The following is a 20,821-nucleotide window of genomic DNA, read 5'->3' on the forward strand; positions in this document are numbered from 1 at the left end:
TCCCACTGGCCTTGTTGGCCCTCTGGGCACACTGCTGGCTCACAGACAGCTTGGTGTTCACCAGGACCCCAGTCCTTTTCTGCAGAGCTGCTTTCCATGTCGGCCACGAACCGGTACCGGTATTCGGGGCTGTTCCTCCCCAGGTGCAGGACCCTGCGTTTGCCCTTGCTGAATTTCAGAAGGTTGTTCTTTGCGAGAGGGTGGCGGGTCCCCAAGGCGGGAGGGGACAGGGGGCCCAGGGGGCACAGGGACCCTGCCCAGCGGGGAGGCGGGGCGATACGGGCCAGGCTCCACCCCCTTGGTGCATGGCCACGCCTCTTTGCCGTAGCTGTCCTTCTGGCCCCGCCTCCGCGCGGGGCACGGTGGGAGTTGTAGTGCGGGCGGTGCGGAAGCCGCGGCCGCCATGGCCCCCGGAGCGGCTCCAGCCCCGGTCCCGGTCCCGGTGCTGCTAGTGCTGCTGACGGCCGCCGCCCGCCCCGCCGCCGCCTGGGACCTGTGGGCGCTGCGCTGCGGCTTCTCGGCGGACTGCGAGTGCGGCTTCGGGCCCGACCTGCGCGGTCAGCGGGAGCGGCCGGCCGGGAAAGGGGTCTGGGGGCAGGGGGACCCTGGGGCGGGGGGCGCGCAGCCGCCGAGGCCGGGAGGCAGCAGGCGAGGGGATCCCGGGAGCCAGCGCCGCCCAGGGAGCGTCCCTCGGAGCGGGGTCTCGGCCGTGCGGCAGCCGGGGGTGACGGGGCCCAGCGGGGCGGCCCCCAGGGACGGGACGAGCGACAGCAGCCCGCGATTTCCAAATCCTGGTTTCACTTCGTTTCAGGTCTGGAGTTTGACTTGGCTACGAATCTGGTGGGGCAGCCCCTGGTGAGGCAGCAAGTGATGAAGGGGCTGAGGGAGTTCCTGGAGAACCCGAATCCTGTGAAACCCCTCGTGATGTCCTTCCACGGCTCGACAGGAACAGGCAAAACATACGTGAGCTCCATGCTCATCCGCTACCTCTTCCAGAGGGGGCTGCAGAGCCCCTATGTTCACCACTTCTCCCCCATAGTGCATTTCCCCCACGCTGAGCAGATAGAGCAGTACAAGGTAAGGGACGCCGCTCAGCAGTGCCACTTCACTGGGGGGTTTTGGCTGTGTCTGGGTTGATCGTCAGTACATATGCATTCAAGCTGTTTCCTGAAGTGCAGCAGGAATAAAAGCTCTTTGTTTTACCCTCTCAGACAAACATAGCTGAGAGAGTGGCTCCATACACTGGCTGAAGGATGCACTAGTAACTGCAATATACTCAGTTATTACTTTTGTCCTCTCCACAGCAGTCCTTGCCCTGATTGTGTTCACATTCTTAAATATTTACACAGCTCTTTGAACACACAAACAAAAGTGCTTGGCTTAGATGAAAGGCACTAAAAATTTCCCATTGCTTTCCAAACAGCCTGATGGTTGTAAAAACCTGCATATCACTAGACTTGTAATCCCCTCCTCACAGAGCACACGCTCCCTAACAGCAGCTCCAGACTCTCCATGGTGCCATCCTGTCTCTTAGACCTGAGAAAAGCGAGAAATCAAAATGCCGAGTGGGAATTCTGCACACCTGGACCTTTAGTTTCTGGATATTTGGAGAAGTTATTTGTTGTATTGTGTCCTTAGAGGAAATGCTTTTGGAAAAGTAAATCCCTTCCTGGCCGAAGTGCTTCAGTTAGGAGTTTCACATGGCCCCAGGCAATGTGAGTGGTTTTGTGTGGGCTGGGAAGGACCTTCAGCCATGATAAAGAGCCGTTCTGGGTCAGCGCAGGCACATGTTTCTGCATCAGAGCAGGAGCTGGCAAGAAGCTGGGAGCTGTATAGATACAACAGGGAAGGAGAAGAACGTGGGGGAGCTGTAGGAGTCTGAATCTCCAGCTTTAGTGTGTTGCCTCCTCCTTTAAATCTGTATAAATAAAGACCTACAATGGGCTAAAAAAGCTGGTAAACAGCCACTGTGTGGAACCCAGAATAAAGGGGCCTCCCCAGCACTGGATCTTTCAGCTCCAGGTGTGGTGCTGCGCAGGGACATGCTGCTCTCAGCACCTTTGGCTGTGCTTGAGCTCTTGCCTCAGCCTTTACTCCGGGGTGTTTGAGCCTTCCTCGCCATCTCGCTGCCTTACACTTGGTGGGTGTGTTTCCTAGGAAAGCCTGAAGCGCTGGATCCAGGGAAACTTGACCAACTGTGGACGGTCAGCGTTTCTGTTTGATGAGATGGACAAGATGCACCCAGGCCTGATTGATGTGATCATCCCGTTCCTGGGACCCTCGTGGGTTGTGTACGGGACCAACTACCGCAAAGCCATCTTCATCTTCATCAGGTGAGAGAGGCCTCTCCATGGGGCCTTCCGGCTCGCTGCTGCCCATTTGGGCAGAGGTCGCACCTGCCTCAGGGCACACGCTTGTTTTGCCTTTCCTTCTCCAAGCCTTGAGCCTCTGCAAGTGCCAAGAGATGCTCTCTCACTGTGAACAGACAGATCTGGAGAGTGTGAGAAAGCCTCCTCTGCATGTTATTTGGCTGCCTCTACAGGAGTTATTTTGGGCCAGGCAGCTGGGAGCTGCTGGCTTGCACTCTGCAGGCTGGTGGGTGTCAGGTGCCACCTGAGACACCATTTTCCTGGCTTCACAGTGGATAAGCCTCTCCTTCTTGTGCAGCAATGCAGGAGGGGAGCAGATCAACAACGTGACATTGGCTCTGTGGCGTGCCCGCAAGGACCGGGAGGAGATCAGCTTGCAGGACCTGGAGCCAGCCATCTCCAAGGCCGTGTTTGAAAACCCCGAGAGTGAGTGCATGGAGCTGAGCTCCTCCTGTAGCCCCACAGCCCAGCACAGACAGCCAGGCTTGTTCTAGGAAGCCTCCCACACCACCTGCTACCTCCCAGGCAACCAGAAAGGGACAAGGGTGTTTTGAGAAAGTGGAACTGCGATCCCCTTGAGGTTTCCTTCCTTCTGAGCCAGCAGACCTGTTGCCATATTTAGCAAAGTTCTTGGGAGACAAGGTGTATTTGCAGCTGGGGGCTGGCAGACAGCACAGCACACTTGCCAAAACAGCACTGAGCTATATTGATCCCACTGCCTGCCTGCATCTCCTTGCCTTGCCCTTAGCACAGGGAGCAGAGCTTAAATTCTGATTAGACAAGCTAAATCCCCCCATCCCTGGAGAACAAGTCTGTCTGGGGGGAGGTGACAACTGCTGGGTTCAAAACCAGCAAGATCTCTCTTCAGCAGAGTATTTTAGCTTCATACAAGGCAGCTCTTTGAATTGCAGAGACTGCAGAGCCTCTCTGAAGCTAAAACCTTCTCTTCCTTTCCTTGCGCAGGTGGCTTCTGGAAATCTGGGATCATTAATGAGCATCTCATTGATTTCGTTGTGCCTTTCCTCCCACTGAAGCACCACCACGTAAAGCAGTGCGTCGTCAGCGAGCTTGTCCAGCAGGGCCTCGAGGTACGCCCGGATGTCGTCCAGGAAGTGGCTGACAGCATCCCCTACTTCCCAGAAGAGGAGAAGTTATTCTCATCAACAGGCTGCAAAACAGTGGCCTCTCGCATCAGTTTTTTCTTTTAGTCACTGGCAAGAGCCTCTCTCAGATCCATATGGAGCTAGAAGGCAGCCAGGGCTGGTGGGATGTGCAGTGGGAATGGTGTGTCACTCCCCACAGCACAAGGGCTCTCCTGCTGAACTCTCTCCAGCTCCAAGGAGTCCACTGCAGGATGCAGCTGCAGGACCGGGTGCAAATTATGTAATTTAAAGCACTTTACTGATTGACTCTTGGCCAGGTAAAGGTGGATCCACCACCTGAGACATGTGTGATGACATGGGGAAGATGCTGAGAGGGTCTGCAATGTCAGGGAGGTTCTCACCCTGTCAACAGCACCCATCCACAGCTCTGCCCACTTCTGGCAGCTGTTGATACCCAATTTGTTAAGGTTCTGAGCCCACAGAAGACTATTTCTTCCTTAAAGCATTTTAACAGTTTTTTTAAAACCTTTTTAAGCGTAGCTGTGCCTCAGCTCCTTGGCACAACATACTGGTGCTGACTCCTGTGAACACCTCGACATGGCAACCAAGTTTTCTTTTCGAAGAAGTTTTAGAGCCACCCACATTCCAGTTTCCTTTCACTGTGAATAGGTGCTTGGTAGCCTCAACACCAATGAGGGGGGTAATGTGGGAGAGAGGAACACCTGATCTGCCATGAGCCAGGCTCCCCTACCACCCCTTCATGCATCTTTCCCCTAAGGGCCAAAGGATTTCCCTGTAGCAAACCAGGAAAACAACAACGAAAGACTTCTTGCTTGTTTTACCAGCCGTGAAGAATCTCATCCTACCTCCAGGGGAGCCCACAGCGCTGCTAACGGTTTTGAAAATTCCTTTTATTCAGAGATGGTTTCTGCAGCAGGGTTGGTGCTATGAGCTGTGGAGCTTCTTGTACATCCTTCTGCTGGTCAGACCTTGCAGGCTTTGGCTGGGCCAGCAGCCGTTCAGCTTCTGGGGAGTGTCACCTAGGGACAAGTTAGAGAATATCAGTGCTCCAGACTGCCAAGCATGGGACGCACAGCCTGGCTTTTGCCCTGATTTTAATGTCCTCTGTGCTGCTATGGAATAAGAGGTCAGGGCACCAGAGTCATTCACTCGCCAGGAGCAACCTGCTCAAGGGATGGGTGTAAGGACACTTTGCAAAGCTTCCAAAGCTCTGCTTGTTCCCTGTATGGAAATGAGCTGCCAGTGCTTGGGACCATTCCAGCTCCAGGCCCTGAGTTTTAGGGATTTTAGACACCACCCAAAGAGCTGGCCCAAAGCCAGGCAAAAATTCTGCCTCTTGCAAAAATATGGGTTTCTAATTTTAAATAAATCTTATAAGAATGAAGAAGTTGAGGTGTTTACATGGATTCCTGACTGCAGGTAGTGTGGAAGGACTTGAAAGATGACCAATTTCCAGCACAGTGATGCGCTGCTGGGCTGGGGAGCTGTTCAGTGCCCTGGAAGAAAGCTGTGCCCTCCTGGCAGGGTGAGAACCCACCCAGGGCTGCAGGATGGCCTGGGGGAAGGTGAGGAGTGATGGGTTCCCCCATCCGGCCGTGTGCCAAGGGCCGGCACGCGAGTGGAGACCGAACGGGCACCAACACACAAACCACGGGGCCCAGTCCCGGGCGTTCTCTGCTCCTGCGAGCCCCTCGGGGACCCTCTGCGGAGCTGCTCACGGTCTTCTCCGTGAGGGGGGCTTCCCAGGCCGCGGCCCCCAGTAGAGCCCCGTTAACGCGCCTCGCCGTCCCCACCACAACCACCTGTGGCACCAGGGACCCGCGGGGCACCATCACAGCGGGGACACCTCCCTCGATACCGCCCCCGGCACCGCCCCGCGGGGCACCATCTCAGCGGGGACACCTTCCTCGATACCGCCCCCGGCACCGCCCCGCGGGGCACCATCTCAGCGGGGACACCTCCCTCGATACCGCCCCCGGTACCGCCCCGCGGGGCACCATCTCAGCGGGGACACCTCCCTCGATACCGCCCCCCGGCACCGCCCCGCGGGGCACCATCTCAGCCCGGACACCTCCCTCGATACCGCCCCCGGTACCGCCCCGCCGCCCGCTGGAAAGATGGCGGCGCTGCCCGTAACCAACATGGCGGCGGGGGAGAGGCGACGTGGGCGTGGCGCTGAGCGGCGCGAGGGCGTGACGTCACGCGGGCCAGGCGGGCGATGCTGGCGGCGGAGGTGGCGGGGCGCGCGCGAGCGCTCGTGGGGCGGGCGGGGCCGCGCGCCATGGTGAGGGCGGGGGGAGCGGGGCGGGGAGGCCGTGAGGGCAACGGGGCTGTGAGGGGAACGGGGGGATCGGGGCAACGGGGCTGTGAGGGGAACGGGGGGATCGGGGCAACGGGGCTGTGAGGGCAACGGGGGGATCGGGGCAACGGGGCTGTGAGGGCAACGGGGGGATCGGGGCAACGGGGCTGTGAGGGGAACGGGGGGAACGGGGCTGTGAGGGGAACGGCGGGAGCTGGACTGTGAGGGGAGCGCATGGAGCTGGACTGTGAGGGGAACGGGGCTGTGAGGGGAGCACATGGAGCTGGACTGTGAGGGGAACGGGGCTGTGAGGGGAATGGAGGGAACAGGGCTGTGAGAAGAACAGGGTGGATCAGGACTGTGAGGGTGGCACCGAGGGAAGAGGGACTGAAGGGAATGCTGCGAGGACCCAGCCAGCTGCGGGGAGCACGGAGGGAGCAGGTCTGAGTCACGCTGGAGGGGATGAGGCCCGTGCAGGGGCCAGGGGTCTCATGGTGGCCTGTCAGAGCCGTGTTGACACCTGTCATGCAGGTGGCCGGCCTGGGTAACTATGGGCTGCGAGGCACACGGCACAGCGTGGGCATGGAGGTGCTGGACCAGCTGGCCCGGCAGCTGGCGGTGGCCGAGGGCTGGCGAGTGGACAAGCGGTGCTGTGCTGATGTAGCCCTGGCCACAGCCCACGGCCTGGAGCTGGTGCTGCTCAAGCCACGGAGGTTCATGAACCTCAATGGGCTCAGCGTTGCCAGTGCTGGTGAGCAACTGGGCCAGCCCCAAAGCCTCTAGTGCCACCAGCCCCCTGTGACAGCCTTGCCATCTCCCTGCCCTCCATGGCTCACTACAGCCCCACTCTGCAGAGTCAGGGCCTGGTGAGTCCGCCTCCCCTCATTTCTTAGGTTGTATTTCTGTTTCCAAAGCTGAGCTCTACAGCCTTGGCCCTGGAGACATTTACCTGGTTCACGACGACCTGGACAAGGCCCTGGGCAAGGTGGCAATCAAGCTGGGAGGCAGTGCAAGGTATGGGATAGCCCCAGCTCCCTGATTGTGTGAGCTGGTTTGAGGCTTTAACATGCCCATACAGGTTCATGGGCTGTTCTTGGCCCCATCCCACCAGCCTTGCAATGTTTCAGCTCTTGTCCTGAGCTCCATCTATTGCAGAGACAACAGCCAGCTGTTTGGGCAGCCTCCCAGTTCCTGCCCTGGCAGGGAGGGTAGGGAGCCTCCTGGAAGCGGCTGTGGGCTGGATTCAGCCCACTGACAGCACCACATGGGCTTTTTATAGCACTCTGCCTCCACTGTGCCTGCCCAGCACCAGACATTTAACCTGGGAAAGCTTCCAGTGCAGCATGGGGCAGGTATGGGCCCCGGTGCTCAGTCACACATGCAGCAGCTGTGGCAAGTGCTGACACACACAGAACGTGCTGTCCCAGCCCTGCTTCCCTCCAACCCCCAGCCAACTGCTCTGAGCCCCCAGGGCTGGATGTTCCTGCAGAACCAGGACGTGGGGACTGCAGCCCTTGGCTGGGACCACATTCCCACATTCCTGCAGCAGGAGACCCCAGGGCTATATGGGGGGCTATCCCTTACAAACGAAGTGTGGATTTTCTCTTCTCTCCCAAGGGGACACAACGGGGTCCAATCCTGCATCAGTGCTCTGCAGTCCAACGTGAGTGTGTGTCAGGGGAAGGGGATCAGTCCTGTGCCCCCCTCAATGCATGGCTTGTTCCCCCACTCCCATTTTTCTGATTCCTTTCCCCCGCTCCCTTTTCCCCCTTTTCTCCTTCCCCTTCCTTCTGGAGGGCTGTTTTCTGTTTGGCTGCTATGGAGGACATGGAAACAATTAGCTTGAGTGCCTCTGCCAAGCCTGGCAGGAGCCTGGGATCTCAGCACAGCCCAGCAAAAGCCTCTTCCAAAATTATGTTTCTTGGAGCAAGCACTCAAAACCACCTGGAAAACATGAGGAGCTGCTCGCTTGCTGCCCAGCCCCACTCTCAGCACTGTCTCCTTGCCTAGCTCTGTCTGAACACTTGAGGGGAAGCTCCCCCAGCTCTCTTCCTTCCTCCCCAGGAGATGACCCGGCTCAGGATCGGCATCGGGCGGCCAGAGGGTGATGTGACAGTGCCCACCTATGTCCTGTCTCCGTTCAGTGCTGGGGAGCGAGAGAAGCTGGAGCAGATCCTGGCCCAGGCAGTGACCTGTCTGCTGGAGCACATCCAGAGCCGAGTGCCTGCAGAGCCAGGGGACAGGGGCTGACACAAACCCCCAGGGACCCTTGTGGCTGATGGACAGGGTGCTGCAGGCACTCTGGAGCGACTGTGGTGCGGAGCAGAGCTGGCCCAGCTGGGCAGCCTGGCTGGGAGCTGGGGCAGCCTCCTTCCATCCCCACACCAATCCAGGCAGCTTGTGTCCCGCTGGAATCCCTGCAGAGGCTCCATGCCTCAGTTTGGCACAGAAATTAAATAAACCCTCACCCTGGCTCTGCCCTGCTCCCGCCTCTCTTCCATGCGCCGCTTGCCAAGCTTGGGTTATCCTTGGCACGGCAGCTCAAATCCGTGTTCCCATCCCTGTTCGACCAGCACAGTCTGGAGGGAGGCTTCTAGTGAGAAATGGGGAGCAATAGGAGCTACTTCTGTAGAGTCCAAAGGCACTTCAGCTTTGCTGAGAAACTGGCAAGCACGGAGAGCCTGGAATCTCCTAGCGTGCTGCTCCCACTGAGCTGCAGCAAGTTTCAGGGCTGGCCTCACAGTGTTTTTGAGTTCAGTGGTTTTGGCCGAAACTGTGGAGTTTCCAACAGCTGCAGGAGTTCTGGCTTCCCGCAGACTCATTGCAGGTCTCGTGGAGAGCACAGACTGAGGCTGTGTGTCCTCACCAGTGCTGTGTCCCAGAGTTCTGGGTGTGCCAGCATGTCCTGCCCAGCTCTGTATCCCAGGAACACTGAGACACCCAGCAAAGGCAGCTCTTCTGCATCCCAGCAGGCACTGGAATAAGCGCTGGGACACTTGCTGGCTGATGTATACCACAGTGTTTCTGTCGCTTCCATCCTCTGCTCCAGACATTCTGCTCCATCCCCAGCTCCTGAGCTCCTCCTGGAGCACTGAGACTGCCTGGACCAGGGGAAAAGCTGGGAAGCAAAAGTGTGCCCAACCTGTCATCCCTTCCTCACCCATGTCCACTGGCTGGGACCCTGCACTTGCAGAACAGGCACTTGGCCATCTCCTCCCTGTTCTCCAGGAGACCCACTTGGCTCATCAGGTCCCATGTGATATGGAGCTGGTTGTTTTCCTTCAGGATGTCCCTGCTGTAGCTCTTCAGCTTGTCCCAAATGATGCTTTCCTGATTCCCTTGGTAGTCTCAGGCATCTCTCTGGGTGTCTGCTACCAAGGCCTCCACCTGCTGCTCCATCATCTTCACTCCCAGGGGAGAGCTGAGCTCCATGAAGATGCCACCCACCTTTCCCACCCAGACCCCAAGGGTGAGCTTCAATATTCCTCCCCCCCCCCCCCCCCCCCCCCCCGTCCTTCCCTCTCTTTGCCCCTTAGAGATTTCATTCCCAAAGTTCCCTAAGGGAACCACCAGACCATCACCCCTGCAGCACCAAGGTGACCCCAGTGGGGTAATGCCCTGGGAACTTGGGGCAATGCCAGCACCCAGCACATCAGCTCAAACAGTCTGCTTTAATCCTCCCTGGGCTTCCACCCAGGCATGGCATGAGGGACAAGCCCAGTCAGTGGCAGGAGGCCACCACACGTGCCAGCCCAAAGTCCACTCCCCAAAGTCCAGGCTGGTGGGAGATGGCAGAGGTGGCATCGCTTGGGACTGTCCTGGAGGTGTGTCCTCAGCAGAGACGGAGCACTGCGCTCCTCTGGTCTCTCCACTTGGCAGGGAAAGGCTTTCCTGGGGCAAATCCTGCCTTGGGTGGATTTGTCATACGCAGATATGAAGAACCCTGCGGGGCTCTGTCCAGGGCAGCTGCATCTCCTGAGTGGGAGCGGGCAGTATGAGGTCCGTGGTGCTCCCAGCTGGATCACAATCCCTCATCCCTAGGAGGCATGGACACAGACATTACCGGTCACGGCAGGAGCAGCCCCAGCGTGTTCACGCCTGCAGCCGAGGCAGTGGGAGGGCTGTTTTCCAGCCTCCCCCGGTCTGGCAGCTCCCAGTGCAGTTCTGCTGCCAGGACAAGCAACCTCAGGCAGGGAAAGTCTGACCCAGCGTTAACTGTGTCTATGCTGCCCTGGGGCTGAGCCAGTGTGGGTCGCCTGCCTGCATGGCCACAGTCTCAAGGAGACCCACTTCTGAGGGGAGCAAGCAGTGCTGGGGTGAAATGTTCCCCTGGGAGATGCCCCAGCTCTTTCCACACTTTTGCAGCAGGCAAAGGAGCATTCTCCCTCATCTGAGGGGCTGAAGGGAGCAGCATGGACTCAGGGATATGGAGGGCCCTGTCCCCAAATCCCCTCCAGCCCAGTGCAGCCCCACATGGGACATCTGTGTCCCCACCCCCTTCCCCACCTGGAAGAGACAGTCTGGTTTCTGTTTCCCAATGCTTTGAGTCTGACAGGGAGAGCTGTTGCCCCGTGACAAAAACAAGCTAGGCATGTGGCACACATCTGAACATGGCACGTGCAGGGAGACACTCCCCAGCTGCTCTGTCCCCTGTGCCCGGGTCTCACAGCCTTGCTTACCATCAGAGCTCGTCACGGGCCGTGGAGCGGAGGTGGCCAGCACTGCCCCGTGAGTCCCTCAGTGTCTTCTGCGAGCCAACCCAGTCAGTCTTCTTGGCATCGTCATCCCAGATGGTGGAAGTCTCGGTGTCACTCAGCCAGTTGCTGTCCCCAGCATAGTGAGTGGGATAAACCAGGAGGGGGTGAGCTGAAAACACCAGCAAGTCCCGTGGGGAGAAGTGCCGCTTGTAATCCTCACTGGGGAAAATGGAGCAGACCCAAGAGGAGAAACAGGCTTACAGAGGAGCACACAGAGGAGAAAAAGCACTGGGAAAACCAAATCAACCACCCGGGCAAGGCTCCATGCAGGGCAGGGGATAGGGAGGGATGTGGGGTACCAGGCATGGAGCTGGGGACGCTGGGCAGGGACTGTGGAGGGATTACAGGAGGACAGGACCTGTCGCTCCCCACCAGCTGGGGCCAGCTCTTGGCACAGAGTGGGTCTCTGGCACAGCATCCAGCTGGCCCTGAGACAGGGCTGTCTGGTGCTGTTATGCCTGCAAGCAGGGGGCTTCCAGCGCTGCTGGTGCACATCCAGAGCCCTGATCTGTCCCTCCATCCACCTCCAGCCTGCCTTTTACATGCCTGATCTGTGTGTTTCTCCATCCTGCTCACTGGGTTTCCCAGTCCCTTCTCTCCCAGGACACCCACCCGCTATGCTCACTCACCCCCTAAATTGCCTCCCCAGACAAAGCCTTACAGCTGACCCCCACCCCAGAGAGGGGCATGAAGTGCTCCAAATTGGGGCTGAGACCCCAAACCAGGGGCAGGGGACCACAGAGCCCCCCCAGCACTCAGGTACAGGGGGCTGCTCCCCGCCCCTTGCCATGGGGCCAAGACCCTGTGCAGGGCCCACACCAAGCCCCAGCTCCGTTCCCGTTCCCCCACCCCATGCTGGCAGAGGGCCATTTTCCAGCGGCCAGTGGCCAGGCAGCGGCCGGCTGAGAATGAGCTCATGCTACAGATGTTTTTCAGCATGAGTAACGCCTGCAACGGGGGAACTGGCTGAGGTGGTGACGGCAGAGAAGAAACACATTGTCCCACGCTGGCATGGCCAGGCCAGAACCCTCCTGCACAATCTGCTCCTTACTTGGGGTGCTTGTCATACATGATGGGCAGATACTCGTCCACGGGCAGCATTTTGGAGAGGGGTTTGGTGGCCAGCAGCTTCCGTGCCCCATGGTGGGAGATGGCGTAGGCCAGTGTCCAGTACGAGTACCCGGCCACCACCAGGTTCCGCACGCCTTTCACAGGTGCCTCATCCTCGTCGTTCACCTGTTTCCTCCCCAGGTAGCTGTGGGGTGGCCGGGGAACCATGAGAGCCAGCCCTGGGGACCCCCACCCCACATCCCCCTGGTCCCAGCACCTACATGAGGTCCCAGTCCTGCTGTGCCCGCTCCAGCTCCTCCATCAGCCGCTGCAGCCGCGCTGGGAAGGCAGCCTCGAAGCGCACATCATCCTCGAAGACCACTGACCGCTCCAGCCTCCGGGACACGATCTGCAGGAGGGCACAGAGGTGCCAGCCTATCCCAGCACCACTCTGGGCCGTACTGGGGCCACTGACCCTGCAGGACACTCCTTCTTCCCCAGGTCCTCCAGACATCTGCGATGCTCACAGGGTCCCTGCCCACTGCTGGTGGCCCTTAGGGACCCCATGGCCGCTGTGGCCCCATACCTCCTTCCAGATATTGTAGTGGCTGAGGAAGCAGCCAACCTCGCCCTTGGTGAGCGTGCGGCCGGAGAAGGGATCGTAGTACCCGGGCAGCAAGTCCACACCCAGCACCTTGATGTCACTGCTGTTGAGGGTGCTGCAGGGCGAGAGGCTGCATCAGCGAGGTGTCCCCCTAGACACTCCCCGTCCCCTCCCCAGGGTGACACCAGGGGACTGGCTGAGCGGTCCCCCCATGGTCACCTGCCATCCACAGCATCCACCACCCGTGGAATGATCTCCAGCTCCTGCAGGGATGCCAGCATTCGCTGCCGCCGGTCTGGCCTCCGCACCAGGTTGATTAGGAAGATCTGGGGAGGAAGAGGAGAGCCCCAGCAATGGGGCATGTTGTCATGGGGGACACACAGGCTGCCTGGCTACTGCAGGATGGGGACAGGGGCTTGGGCTTTGCCATGGATAGATGCAATCAGAGAGAGGGATGCAACCGGAGGGGTGGACAGGGGAACGCGAGCTGCTCCACTGAGCACTTACTTCATCAAAGCCCATTTTTGTGAGTGGCCTGGGTGGGAGAGAAATGTGCCTGGAGCGCTGCATGGGGGGACCATCCACTGTGGAGAGAGGAGACACTCTTCAGTGGAGCCCAGATTCCCCTGGCTGGGAGCTGGGGCTGACAGCCCTGTCCAGGTCTTCTCACCCATGGGCACTCACCCATGGCCTCCAGCGTGAGATGCACAAAGTTGGCATGATCATCCTCCAGCGTCTGGTGGGCCTTCACAGGAACATTGATGTAACCAAAGTGGTGCTGGTTGCACACATGGACCTCCACACCTGCCGGATGAGACAGGTGAGCAGCACAGCCCCCCCAGGCCCTGCACCCCCCGAAACCCCCATCGCCCTCACCAGCCTCCTGGCAGGAGTAGGCAAAGACAATGATGTCGTCGAAGGCCCAGGTGTAGTTGGGGTGGGGCGGGTAGAAAGCCAACTGCAAGGTCTCCTCCTTCCGCAGGTCGATCAGGAAGGTGGCATAGACCATGGGGACGCAGAAGCAGCCCACCCGCTGCCGGTTCTTGGTGGGGAAGTAGTCGGCTGTCCGGCGATAGAATCCCTGTGGCACACCAGCACAATGCCTGCCTGGCAGAGCGCTCCTCCACCACGGGGGTGTCGCATCCTGCGGGGCTTTCTGGGGACGTACCTGGGGTGTGATGCCACACCAGAAGTTGGAGTAGAAGGTCTGCGAGTCCAGCATGGGGGCCACCACTGACTTGTTCTGCGCCATGAGAAACTTGAGGGTCTGGTTGTTGGTCAGGATGCTGTCAGTGTCCATAAACTGCAGAGACAGCACAGGTTCTGGAGACATGGAGAAGCCCACCTCAGCCCCCACCCCACCAGTGCCCCAAGTCCCTTACCAGGATGTAGTCTGCTTGCTGCTCCCGGGCGTAGGTGAGAGCTTCCTGCTTCAACTTCATCACATTTTCATAGCGTTTGTCACTCCAGTGCTTGGGACCAAGCTCATCAGGGTAGGAGCTGGGCAGGGGGAGGTAGGGGTTAACCTCACTCGCTGGGAATGCACAAACTCGGTGCAGGCTGTTCCTGCCGGCAGGCTGAGTCAGCCCCACTCCGCTTAGCTTCTCCTGGTCCCAGCCAGGGAGAGTTGATGCTGCCCCAGGAGCCCCTCAGCCCACACCTGCCCCCACCCAGCACTCACTCAGCCTCACCTGGGCTCCTCTTGCACCTTCCAGGCCACCGAGTGATAGTCCTTCCCCACCGCCCCCAGCCACTCCTGCAGCATTGCCGTCGTGTTGTCTGAGTTGTGATCTGTTGCACACCTGGGATAAGGGGACATCAGCCTCTGGGGGTCCTCAAGGGACAACCAGGACCTCACCCTGCACTAGAAATGCTCACGGGGCCAAAAGACTGAGCCAGTGACAGACTTGCTGGGAACAGAACATGTAATTTGAAGGAACCAAGGCTGCGCAGGCAGGAGGGGGAACGCCAACTGGTAATTTCTTCCTTGGTGCCACTGCCAGCCAGGCTGTTCCACAGCTCCCACTCTGCATCCCTGCAGTCCAGTGACTGCCCTGGACATGTTCTCCTCACCCCAGCCTTGTGACTGCCCACCAGGAGCATTGCAGCACAGCTACTTTGTCCTCCTGTCCCTGCACCCCACAGTACCCCTGTGCATCCCACTGTTCCAGCAGTGAGACGAAAGGACTCAACAGCAAAAAATCCCCCTTCCTGAACATTCCCTTTGCCGGGCACCATCACCATTCCCAACTCTCCCACCCGTCCTCAGAACAATGTTCACAGAGAGCCCAGCACAGACAGAGCTGAGCCCACCTTGCACTGGGCCAAACCCCAAGTTCCCACACTCCTTGACACCCTCGACCTGTCAAAGAGCCCCGGGACATCCCCCAGGCACTGGCATCATGGGGATTTGACAGATTCAGGGGAGAAGGCAGGATCTGTATCCCCTCAGCTCCACGGGCTGCTCTTGAAATACCCTGCAGGGTCCTGTGGCTGGAGGTTCCCGGGGGGTGCAGCGGGAAAAGGTGAAGACCCCCCTTCCCCTTCCGGCAGCTGACCCCCGCCCCAGCCCCGCCAGGATCCCCCCGCCAGCCCCCGCCTCAGCTCCCCCGCAAAAGGAACTGCGGAAAAGTTTCCGACAAGTTCAGGCGAGAGACGGCGGTGGCGCAGCGAGGAGACGGGAGACTCCTCTTCCAGCCAACCCCCAGCACGGTAAACGGGGCTTGGCGGTGTGTTTGGGAAGGGGGACCTGAGGGTGAGCCCTGCGGGGAGGGGGAAGGCAGCGCCCGTCCCTGATGATGCAGAATCCCCTTGTGCCCAGGGATCCCTCCCTCACCAGCCCCACAGCTTCCCCAGGGGAAAGGTGAGGATCCTGCCCCTGTGCCGCGGGGCAGCCCGAGCCCCTCCCGCTTCCCTGCTGGGTCCCACACACGGGGCAGAGCCACCCTGCCACTGTGGGGCTGGGAATGCTGCTACCAGCTGGGTCCCTGCTCCTCCCGAAGGTCCCTGCCCCCTAAAGATCCCCATTCCCCCGCAGGCCCCCATTCCTTCGAATCTGTTCTGTCCACCCAAGAGCCCCCAGTTCCCCCACTCTCCCTACTTCCCCCCAGCACTGTCCTCCGGGTCCCTGCTATCCTCGGCTCTCCATTCTCCTCACAGTCTCCCTTAATCCCCGGACCCTCCTTCCCCGCCGCTATCCCCATTCCCCGGGGCTCCCCGTTATCCCCGCGGTCCCTGTGACTCCAGCATCCCGGCTCCCCCCGAGATGCCCATTCCCCCACAGCCCTCTCCTCCCCCAGGATCCGTGCTACTCTCCCCCCGGGGGTCCCGCAGCCTCACCACAGGGCGATGCTGCCCGCGGGATAGTCCAAGCGCTCCAGGGCTCCCAGGCAGTGCGGCAGCGAGTGCTGCGCGTTCCGGGCCAGGAGGGCGAGTACCAGGCGCGGTGGCGCTGGCCCGGTCCCGGTGCCGGTGCCGGTGCCGGTGCCCAGCAGCAGGAGGAGGGCGCAGAGCGGCCCCGCGGCGCCCATGGCGGAGGCGGCGGGCGGGGAAGGGGCGGGCTGGGACCCGCCGTGCTCAGCGCACCCCCCGCCCCCGCCCCCGGCCCGGCCCCGCCGCCGCAGCAAGCCCCGGGGGCCAGTTTGGGTCGGGCTTCCTTAAATAGAATCGATATCCGTGTAGAGTCCTGCACAGCCCATGGCTGGGGGGCGAGAGACCGGGGACACCCCGGGAACCCCTCCCCGAGGATGCTTCGGGGCATCCCCACGGCACATGGCTGGCTCTCCACGGTGCCTGCACGGCCTGGGTGGGGGGGCAGTGGGACTGGGGGAGGGAGGTTATGGTTTGGGGCGATATGGCCAAGGGTTGCCGGGGGCAGCATCGCCAGGGAGCTCATGGACAAGGGGATCGCGGCCAGAGAGGTTTGTGGCTGAGGGGGGCTTGTGCCGTCCTCACCAGGGCAGCCACCGCACTGAGCCGTGTCCCCGGGCTGTCCTCCACGGCTGACCATTCGCAGGCCCACGGGCGTGTCTGTGACGTGTCCGAGCCGCGGGCAGGGGCAGGCCCGGCGCCTGTGGGACGTTTGACCAATCCTTCTGGTTTTCCACCCCATCCACAAACACAGCCGTCCGCTCCCAGGGCGAGCGCGGGCCCGGAGGCGGTCACGTCCTGCAGGGCGGGGGCTCCGTGCTCCCCACCAGCAGAGCCCATCTCACTGCGGCGGCACCGAGCCCTGCCGAGGGACGGGGGGATGCCACACGAGGCCGAAGCTGCGCCCACCCGTGTCGCGGTGAGCGGTGCCCCGGGCGGCTGCTGTCGCCGGCTCCGTGTCCCCCCGGCGGGGCTCCATCGGGGTGCAGCAGAGGGGTCGGGAAGTGAACAATCCAGGAACACCTGAAAGAGGCAACAGAGGGGGCAGGGGATTCCAGGACTCAGCAGCGACTGCACGGAGAGAAAAACGCTGTTTACAGCCCCGGCTCGGACAAGTATTTCGGGAAGGGCTCGGCGCCAGCGCAGCCGGGAATTCCCAGCCTTTGAGGAGCTGTGGGAAGGGACGGGCGCCCGAGAGCCCAGCAGAGCCGGAGCCACCCGTGTGCGCGTCGGGACTCCACCCCGGGAAGGCGGAACGAGGGGCAGCCGCTCTGCCCCGCCGGAGCCCCGGAGCACGGCCCCGCCGCCCGGGAGGAGCGAGGGCGGAGCAAGGGCCGCAGAGCAGCGGGAATGCCCCCGGAGCCCGCGGCCCCCCCGGCCCTCGGGGACACCCCCGCGGCACCGCCCCCGCCCCGCGGCCCCGGCTCGGCCGCTGCTGCCACCTCCCGGCGCTGCCACCTCCCGGCGCTGCCACCTCCCGGCGGTGCCACCTCCCGGCGCCGCCACCTCCCGGCGCTGCCACCTCCCGGCGCTGCCACCTCCCGGCGCCGCCGCACCCGCTCTCGGTGGCGAGCCCGGGGGCTGCAGAACTGGACCTGATCCCCACGTCCCCACAACCCTGTCCCCCTGCCTTTCTTCATCCCTGCATTCCATTATCCCTATATCCCTGACCGCTACACCCCTCCAGCCCTTCACCCCTCCATTCTTTCATCCATGCTCGTCTTCATGCCTGCATCCCTTTTCTTCTTCATCTCTTCATGTCTCCATCCCTGCATCCCTTCCCTTCTCCATCCTGATATCCCCACATCTCTTCATCCCTGCGTTGTCCCCCAGGGTCACAGCTGGACCTGCCCTTCCCCTGGCACCCCACACAATTCAGCCACCCAAGCACAGCCGTGGCCCCGCTGCCCCGGTGCAGCCCTCACCAACACCCGCTGGCCGTGGGCTCCAGAGCAGAGAAGAGAGGGGGACACTGCCCTTCCCACAGCCCCGTCACCCCAAAGCAGGCAGAAGAAGGGGGGCCACCACTGTGACACAGGGAAACTGAGGCACGAGCCAGTGAAATGTGCTGCACACAGACAGGCTGGGGCTGGTAGAGGGACAGAGCATCCTCTGCCTGTCCTCCCAAGCTCAGCTGGGGTCAGAATTATCCCTGCCTTTGCAATCTGCCTTCCCCTCACATCCTGGCTGCTGCCAGGCTCACAGTGGATCCTCAGAGCCCACTGACAGCCAAGTGGCACCTTAGGAGCAGCTTTGGGCATGCAATGGAAAAACGGCCCTGGGTGAGCTCGGGGACAAGGGGGACACGGAGATACCTGTCAGGGCACCTGCTCTGTGGTCCTCAGGGTGACAACCCACCCAGCTCCGTGCTGTGGCTCAGCATCTCCATCTGCACCACGCTGCCAACACTGGGCTGTGACAGCTCCTGTGCCCCACGAGCGGGACTGGAAGGCAGGTGGCAGGTCCCCACAGGACCCAGGGTGTCCCCGTGGGGCTCAGGACATCCTCACAGCTCCATGCCCACATGGTGATACTTGCAATACAGAGCCAGCATTGGGCCTGCAAGCATCCTGCCTGGAAAAACACTTTCCATCCCCAAGGCTCCAGGAAGGAGCAGCACTGCACAATGTTTACAGGAGTCTGTTTTCTTTTTTTTACAGGAAAAAGTTGCCTTTGGACCCAGAGATGAGGATTTTGGTTACCTCCCACCTCTCTCCACCCCTTCCTTTAAATTTTCTAGGATTTTCAGCAAAGCCTTTGAAAAGCTCCAGTTTCCTCAAACGTCCTATTTTTCTGCTTTAAAAGGCTGAACCTTGGTTGCAAAAGACAAATATATAAAGATATGTGTATATATATATGTATCTATGAATGCAGAAATTCTGTGTGTGTGTACATGGCCGAGGCCACTACAAGTCCCTCAGTCAACAACAAAAAGATTATTAATCTTTTTTCACAAGAAAAAACATCCTGGGGACCCAAACAGCTGCCTAAAATCCATGGTACTCCCAAGGGTCCCCATTCCCACGCTGTGACATTGCCCAAATGATGCTCTCCCTCCAGACTTGCTTTCTCCAGATCTCCCCTGACTTACCCAAGCTCAAAACATCAGCCCTGTCTCCTGGGGAAACTGAGGCACAGAGCCCTCCCCCCGCTTCTCAGCCTCCCAGCAAGTGCCTGTCCGGGGGGAGCTCTGGAGCCAAGGGAGTGCCTGTGAATCCACCATACCCTCTGCTATGCAGGCCCCTCATCCTGCACCATTCCAGCTGCTCCAGATGTTTTCCCCACCTCCCAGCTGTTGGGTAGCTCAGGAGGCCAGCGCTCCCCTCTCGGCTGGGTTTTCCTTCCAGGTCTCTGCTAAACCCATCACATCCATGGGCGCTGCTCCACTTTCCTCCTGACAGGCTGCTTCTGCAGCGAGCAAAAGCCACAGATCTTCCCACACAGAAAAATACGGGGGAATTTACGCCATCTTGGAGGGATTTGGGCCATCCTGGGAGGGATTTTGGCCACCCGGAGGGATTTTGGCCCACCCAAGAGATGTTGTGGCAGAGGAGCTGGGGGCTGATGGGAGCAGCGTTCTCATCCTGGCTGTGGGGAAAGGGAGATTTGTGCCGCTGTAAATGGGGCAGTGACACACGGCCAGCGTCCCCCAAACCCCAACCCATTGGGAGGCCGACTGGGGTCTTCCTGGTGGGCTGTGAAATTTGAAATTCTGGGAGTGTGGAGGCTTCCTGGGGGTCCTTCTTCATGTCCTGCTGGGAGCAGGAAGCCGCGCTCTGCTCCACCTGCAGGGCACTGCCACCCTTGGAGCCGCATGCAAGCCCTGCAGAGCCCCAGTCCCGACCCTCCTGGGTGGCACAGCTGGCTCAGCTGCAGAATGGTCCCTTTTCTCCCCAGGCTGGGCCACACCTTTTGCCATCAGGGCCAGCAGCACCCTGACTCCGGCTGCCAAAGGGGACCCCAGGCACCTGTCAGTGGGCAGAGGGACACCTCCTACAGCAAGGGGAAACTGAGGCAGGAAACAAACGCTAGGCTGTCAACGGGCATGGAGAGGCTGCACACCCCGAGGCTTCATTCCAGCGACAACAGGGAGCTGCCCTCTGTCCCCCCAGTGCCACATCTCAGAGGGACAGCGGCACCGGGGTACCCGATGGAGCAGGTGCCCCCTGCGCTGCGCTGACCGGTGCACTCCCGTCCCCTCCGTCCCCTCCCTCCTCTCACCCCAGCGGGGCTGACGGTCGGTCCCGTCCCAACCCGGGGCAGCTGTGACCGAAAACAAAGCTGTCCCCTTCGGCACAATACCCTTCTGTCCCCCCCCAGCTGCTGACCGCTGGGGTGGGCAGCGGCCGGGCTGGAGGCGTCGAGGGGCCGTGCCAGGCCCCCGCTGGCAGGGGACAATGTTGGCAGTGATGGAGAGTAGGTATTTCAAAAGGTTTTGTTTTCGGGTTGACCCGCCGAGCCGGCGTGACCCCGCAGCCCCCCACCCAGCCCTGCTCCTCCGTCCCAATAGAAACCGGCCACATTCCTGACCTCGAGAGGGGGGGGGGAAGTTTCAAACCTCCCCGGGAAGGAGACAATGGGGGTGTCAGGGCAGTGATTTAGGAGGGGGGCTCTTTCCATCACAAAGGCGAGACAAAGGCGCTCGACGCTGGGAAAGGGGCTTCGGCGGCGGCTCAGGAGAGGGGCCGTGGTATTGTGCCTGGCCAGCCGGCCTCGGCAGCAGGGCTGCCAGGGCCTACGGGGTCCCTCTGTGTCCCTCTGGATCCCACCGGGTCCCACTGGGTCCCATCGGGTGCCAGCAGGTGCCGCTGGGTCCTCTGTGGTCCCACCTGCCTCTTCACTCTGTGCCGCAGCCTTCCCCGCGGCCACCCTGGACACCGCGGCCTGGTGGCTTCGTGGATGTCACCGTGCCCCGAGCTGGGAGGGAGCGAGTCCCCATCCCCACGTGGGATGGCTGGGGCACCCCCTGCTCCCCACAGTTCCCCAGTCCAGCGGGGCTGGCCAGGGACCAGCCCGTGTTTTGGGCGCCCCGAGCTCAGGGCTCACGCTGGGCCAGGCCCCCCACGGGCAGCCGTCCCTGACGCGGGGGACGCTCAGACCCGGAGCCCTGAGCTCCCCTCCCCGCCACCCCTCCCGGGTGTCCAGGGTTCCATTCTCCTCTGGAGTGGCCATTCCGGCTCCGAGGGCCGGCGAGGGATCAGCAGCTCCTCTGTGAGGAGCTCAAAGGGGCTTTGTGCACCGCGGGGCTG

At 60.9% G+C, this 20,821-nt stretch overlaps 3 protein-coding genes across 10 annotated transcripts; 2 read left to right on the forward strand and 1 right to left on the reverse strand.

Annotated features, from left to right (window-relative positions):
• The first annotated feature begins 399 nt into the window (after positions 1-399).
• On the forward strand, positions 400-4,883 carry TOR2A (torsin family 2 member A). The gene is made up of 5 exons (XM_038156644.1): positions 400-531; positions 812-1,077; positions 2,158-2,333; positions 2,668-2,795; positions 3,333-4,883. The coding sequence occupies exons 2-5, from the start codon at positions 871-873 to the stop codon at positions 3,575-3,577; spliced, it is 756 nt and encodes a 251-aa protein (XP_038012572.1). The 5' UTR covers positions 400-531; positions 812-870; the 3' UTR covers positions 3,578-4,883.
• Positions 4,884-5,691: 808 nt separating this feature from the next.
• PTRH1 (peptidyl-tRNA hydrolase 1 homolog) lies at positions 5,692-8,467 on the forward strand. 6 transcript variants are annotated; one of them, XM_038156329.1, is made up of 5 exons: positions 5,692-5,777; positions 6,324-6,543; positions 6,707-6,806; positions 7,410-7,455; positions 7,857-8,416. In XM_038156329.1, the coding sequence occupies exons 1-5, from the start codon at positions 5,712-5,714 to the stop codon at positions 8,040-8,042; spliced, it is 618 nt and encodes a 205-aa protein (XP_038012257.1). In that variant the 5' UTR covers positions 5,692-5,711; the 3' UTR covers positions 8,043-8,416. The 6 variants fall into 6 exon arrangements, with proteins under 6 accessions (XP_038012257.1, XP_038012258.1, XP_038012261.1 ...); XM_038156330.1 differs by lacking the exon at positions 5,692-5,777 and adding an exon at positions 6,094-6,233 and having other exon boundaries at positions 7,857-8,409; XM_038156333.1 differs by lacking the exon at positions 5,692-5,777 and adding an exon at positions 7,072-7,144 and having other exon boundaries at positions 6,240-6,543; positions 7,937-8,467.
• A 982-nt stretch (positions 8,468-9,449) lies between these two features.
• Positions 9,450-18,060, reverse strand: CERCAM (cerebral endothelial cell adhesion molecule). Of its 3 annotated transcripts, XM_038156677.1 has the most exons (14): positions 17,888-18,060; positions 16,158-16,595; positions 13,895-14,005; positions 13,586-13,703; positions 13,372-13,506; positions 13,080-13,284; positions 12,888-13,007; positions 12,711-12,787; positions 12,423-12,529; positions 12,186-12,318; positions 11,881-12,008; positions 11,601-11,804; positions 10,472-10,708; positions 9,450-9,829 (listed from the first exon to the last, which is right to left on the reverse strand). In XM_038156677.1, the coding sequence occupies exons 3-13, from the start codon at positions 13,966-13,968 to the stop codon at positions 10,474-10,476; spliced, it is 1,536 nt and encodes a 511-aa protein (XP_038012605.1). In that variant the 5' UTR covers positions 13,969-14,005; positions 16,158-16,595; positions 17,888-18,060; the 3' UTR covers positions 9,450-9,829; positions 10,472-10,473. The 3 variants fall into 3 exon arrangements, with proteins under 3 accessions (XP_038012605.1, XP_038012606.1, XP_038012604.1); XM_038156678.1 differs by lacking the exon at positions 17,888-18,060 and having other exon boundaries at positions 16,158-16,603; XM_038156676.1 differs by lacking the exons at positions 16,158-16,595; positions 17,888-18,060 and adding an exon at positions 15,543-15,708.
• Between the last annotated feature and the right edge of the window lie 2,761 nt (positions 18,061-20,821).

This window comes from Motacilla alba, chromosome 17, assembly GCF_015832195.1.
Source record: "Motacilla alba alba isolate MOTALB_02 chromosome 17, Motacilla_alba_V1.0_pri, whole genome shotgun sequence".
Classification (NCBI taxonomy): Eukaryota; Metazoa; Chordata; class Aves; order Passeriformes; family Motacillidae; genus Motacilla; species Motacilla alba.

Coding starts and splice junctions, on each gene's coding strand:
- CERCAM (XM_038156677.1), bottom strand. CDS start 13,968: ATGCTGCAGGAGTGGCTGGGGGCGGTGGGGAAGGACTATCACTCGGTG. Junction 13,704..13,894: donor AAGGTGCAAGAGGAGCCCAG/GTGAGGCTGAGT, acceptor CCCCCTGCCCAG/CTCCTACCCTGATGAGCTTG. Junction 11,805..11,880: donor CAGCAGGACTGGGACCTCAT/GTAGGTGCTGGG, acceptor GCCACCCCACAG/CTACCTGGGGAGGAAACAGG.
- TOR2A (XM_038156644.1), top strand. CDS start 871: ATGAAGGGGCTGAGGGAGTTCCTGGAGAACCCGAATCCTGTGAAACCC. Junction 1,078..2,157: donor AGCAGATAGAGCAGTACAAG/GTAAGGGACGCC, acceptor TGTGTTTCCTAG/GAAAGCCTGAAGCGCTGGAT. Junction 2,796..3,332: donor CGTGTTTGAAAACCCCGAGA/GTGAGTGCATGG, acceptor TTCCTTGCGCAG/GTGGCTTCTGGAAATCTGGG.
- PTRH1 (XM_038156328.1), top strand. CDS start 6,255: ATGAGGCCCGTGCAGGGGCCAGGGGTCTCATGGTGGCCTGTCAGAGCC. Junction 6,807..7,409: donor AAGCTGGGAGGCAGTGCAAG/GTATGGGATAGC, acceptor TTCTCTCCCAAG/GGGACACAACGGGGTCCAAT. Junction 7,456..7,856: donor TCAGTGCTCTGCAGTCCAAC/GTGAGTGTGTGT, acceptor CTTCCTCCCCAG/GAGATGACCCGGCTCAGGAT.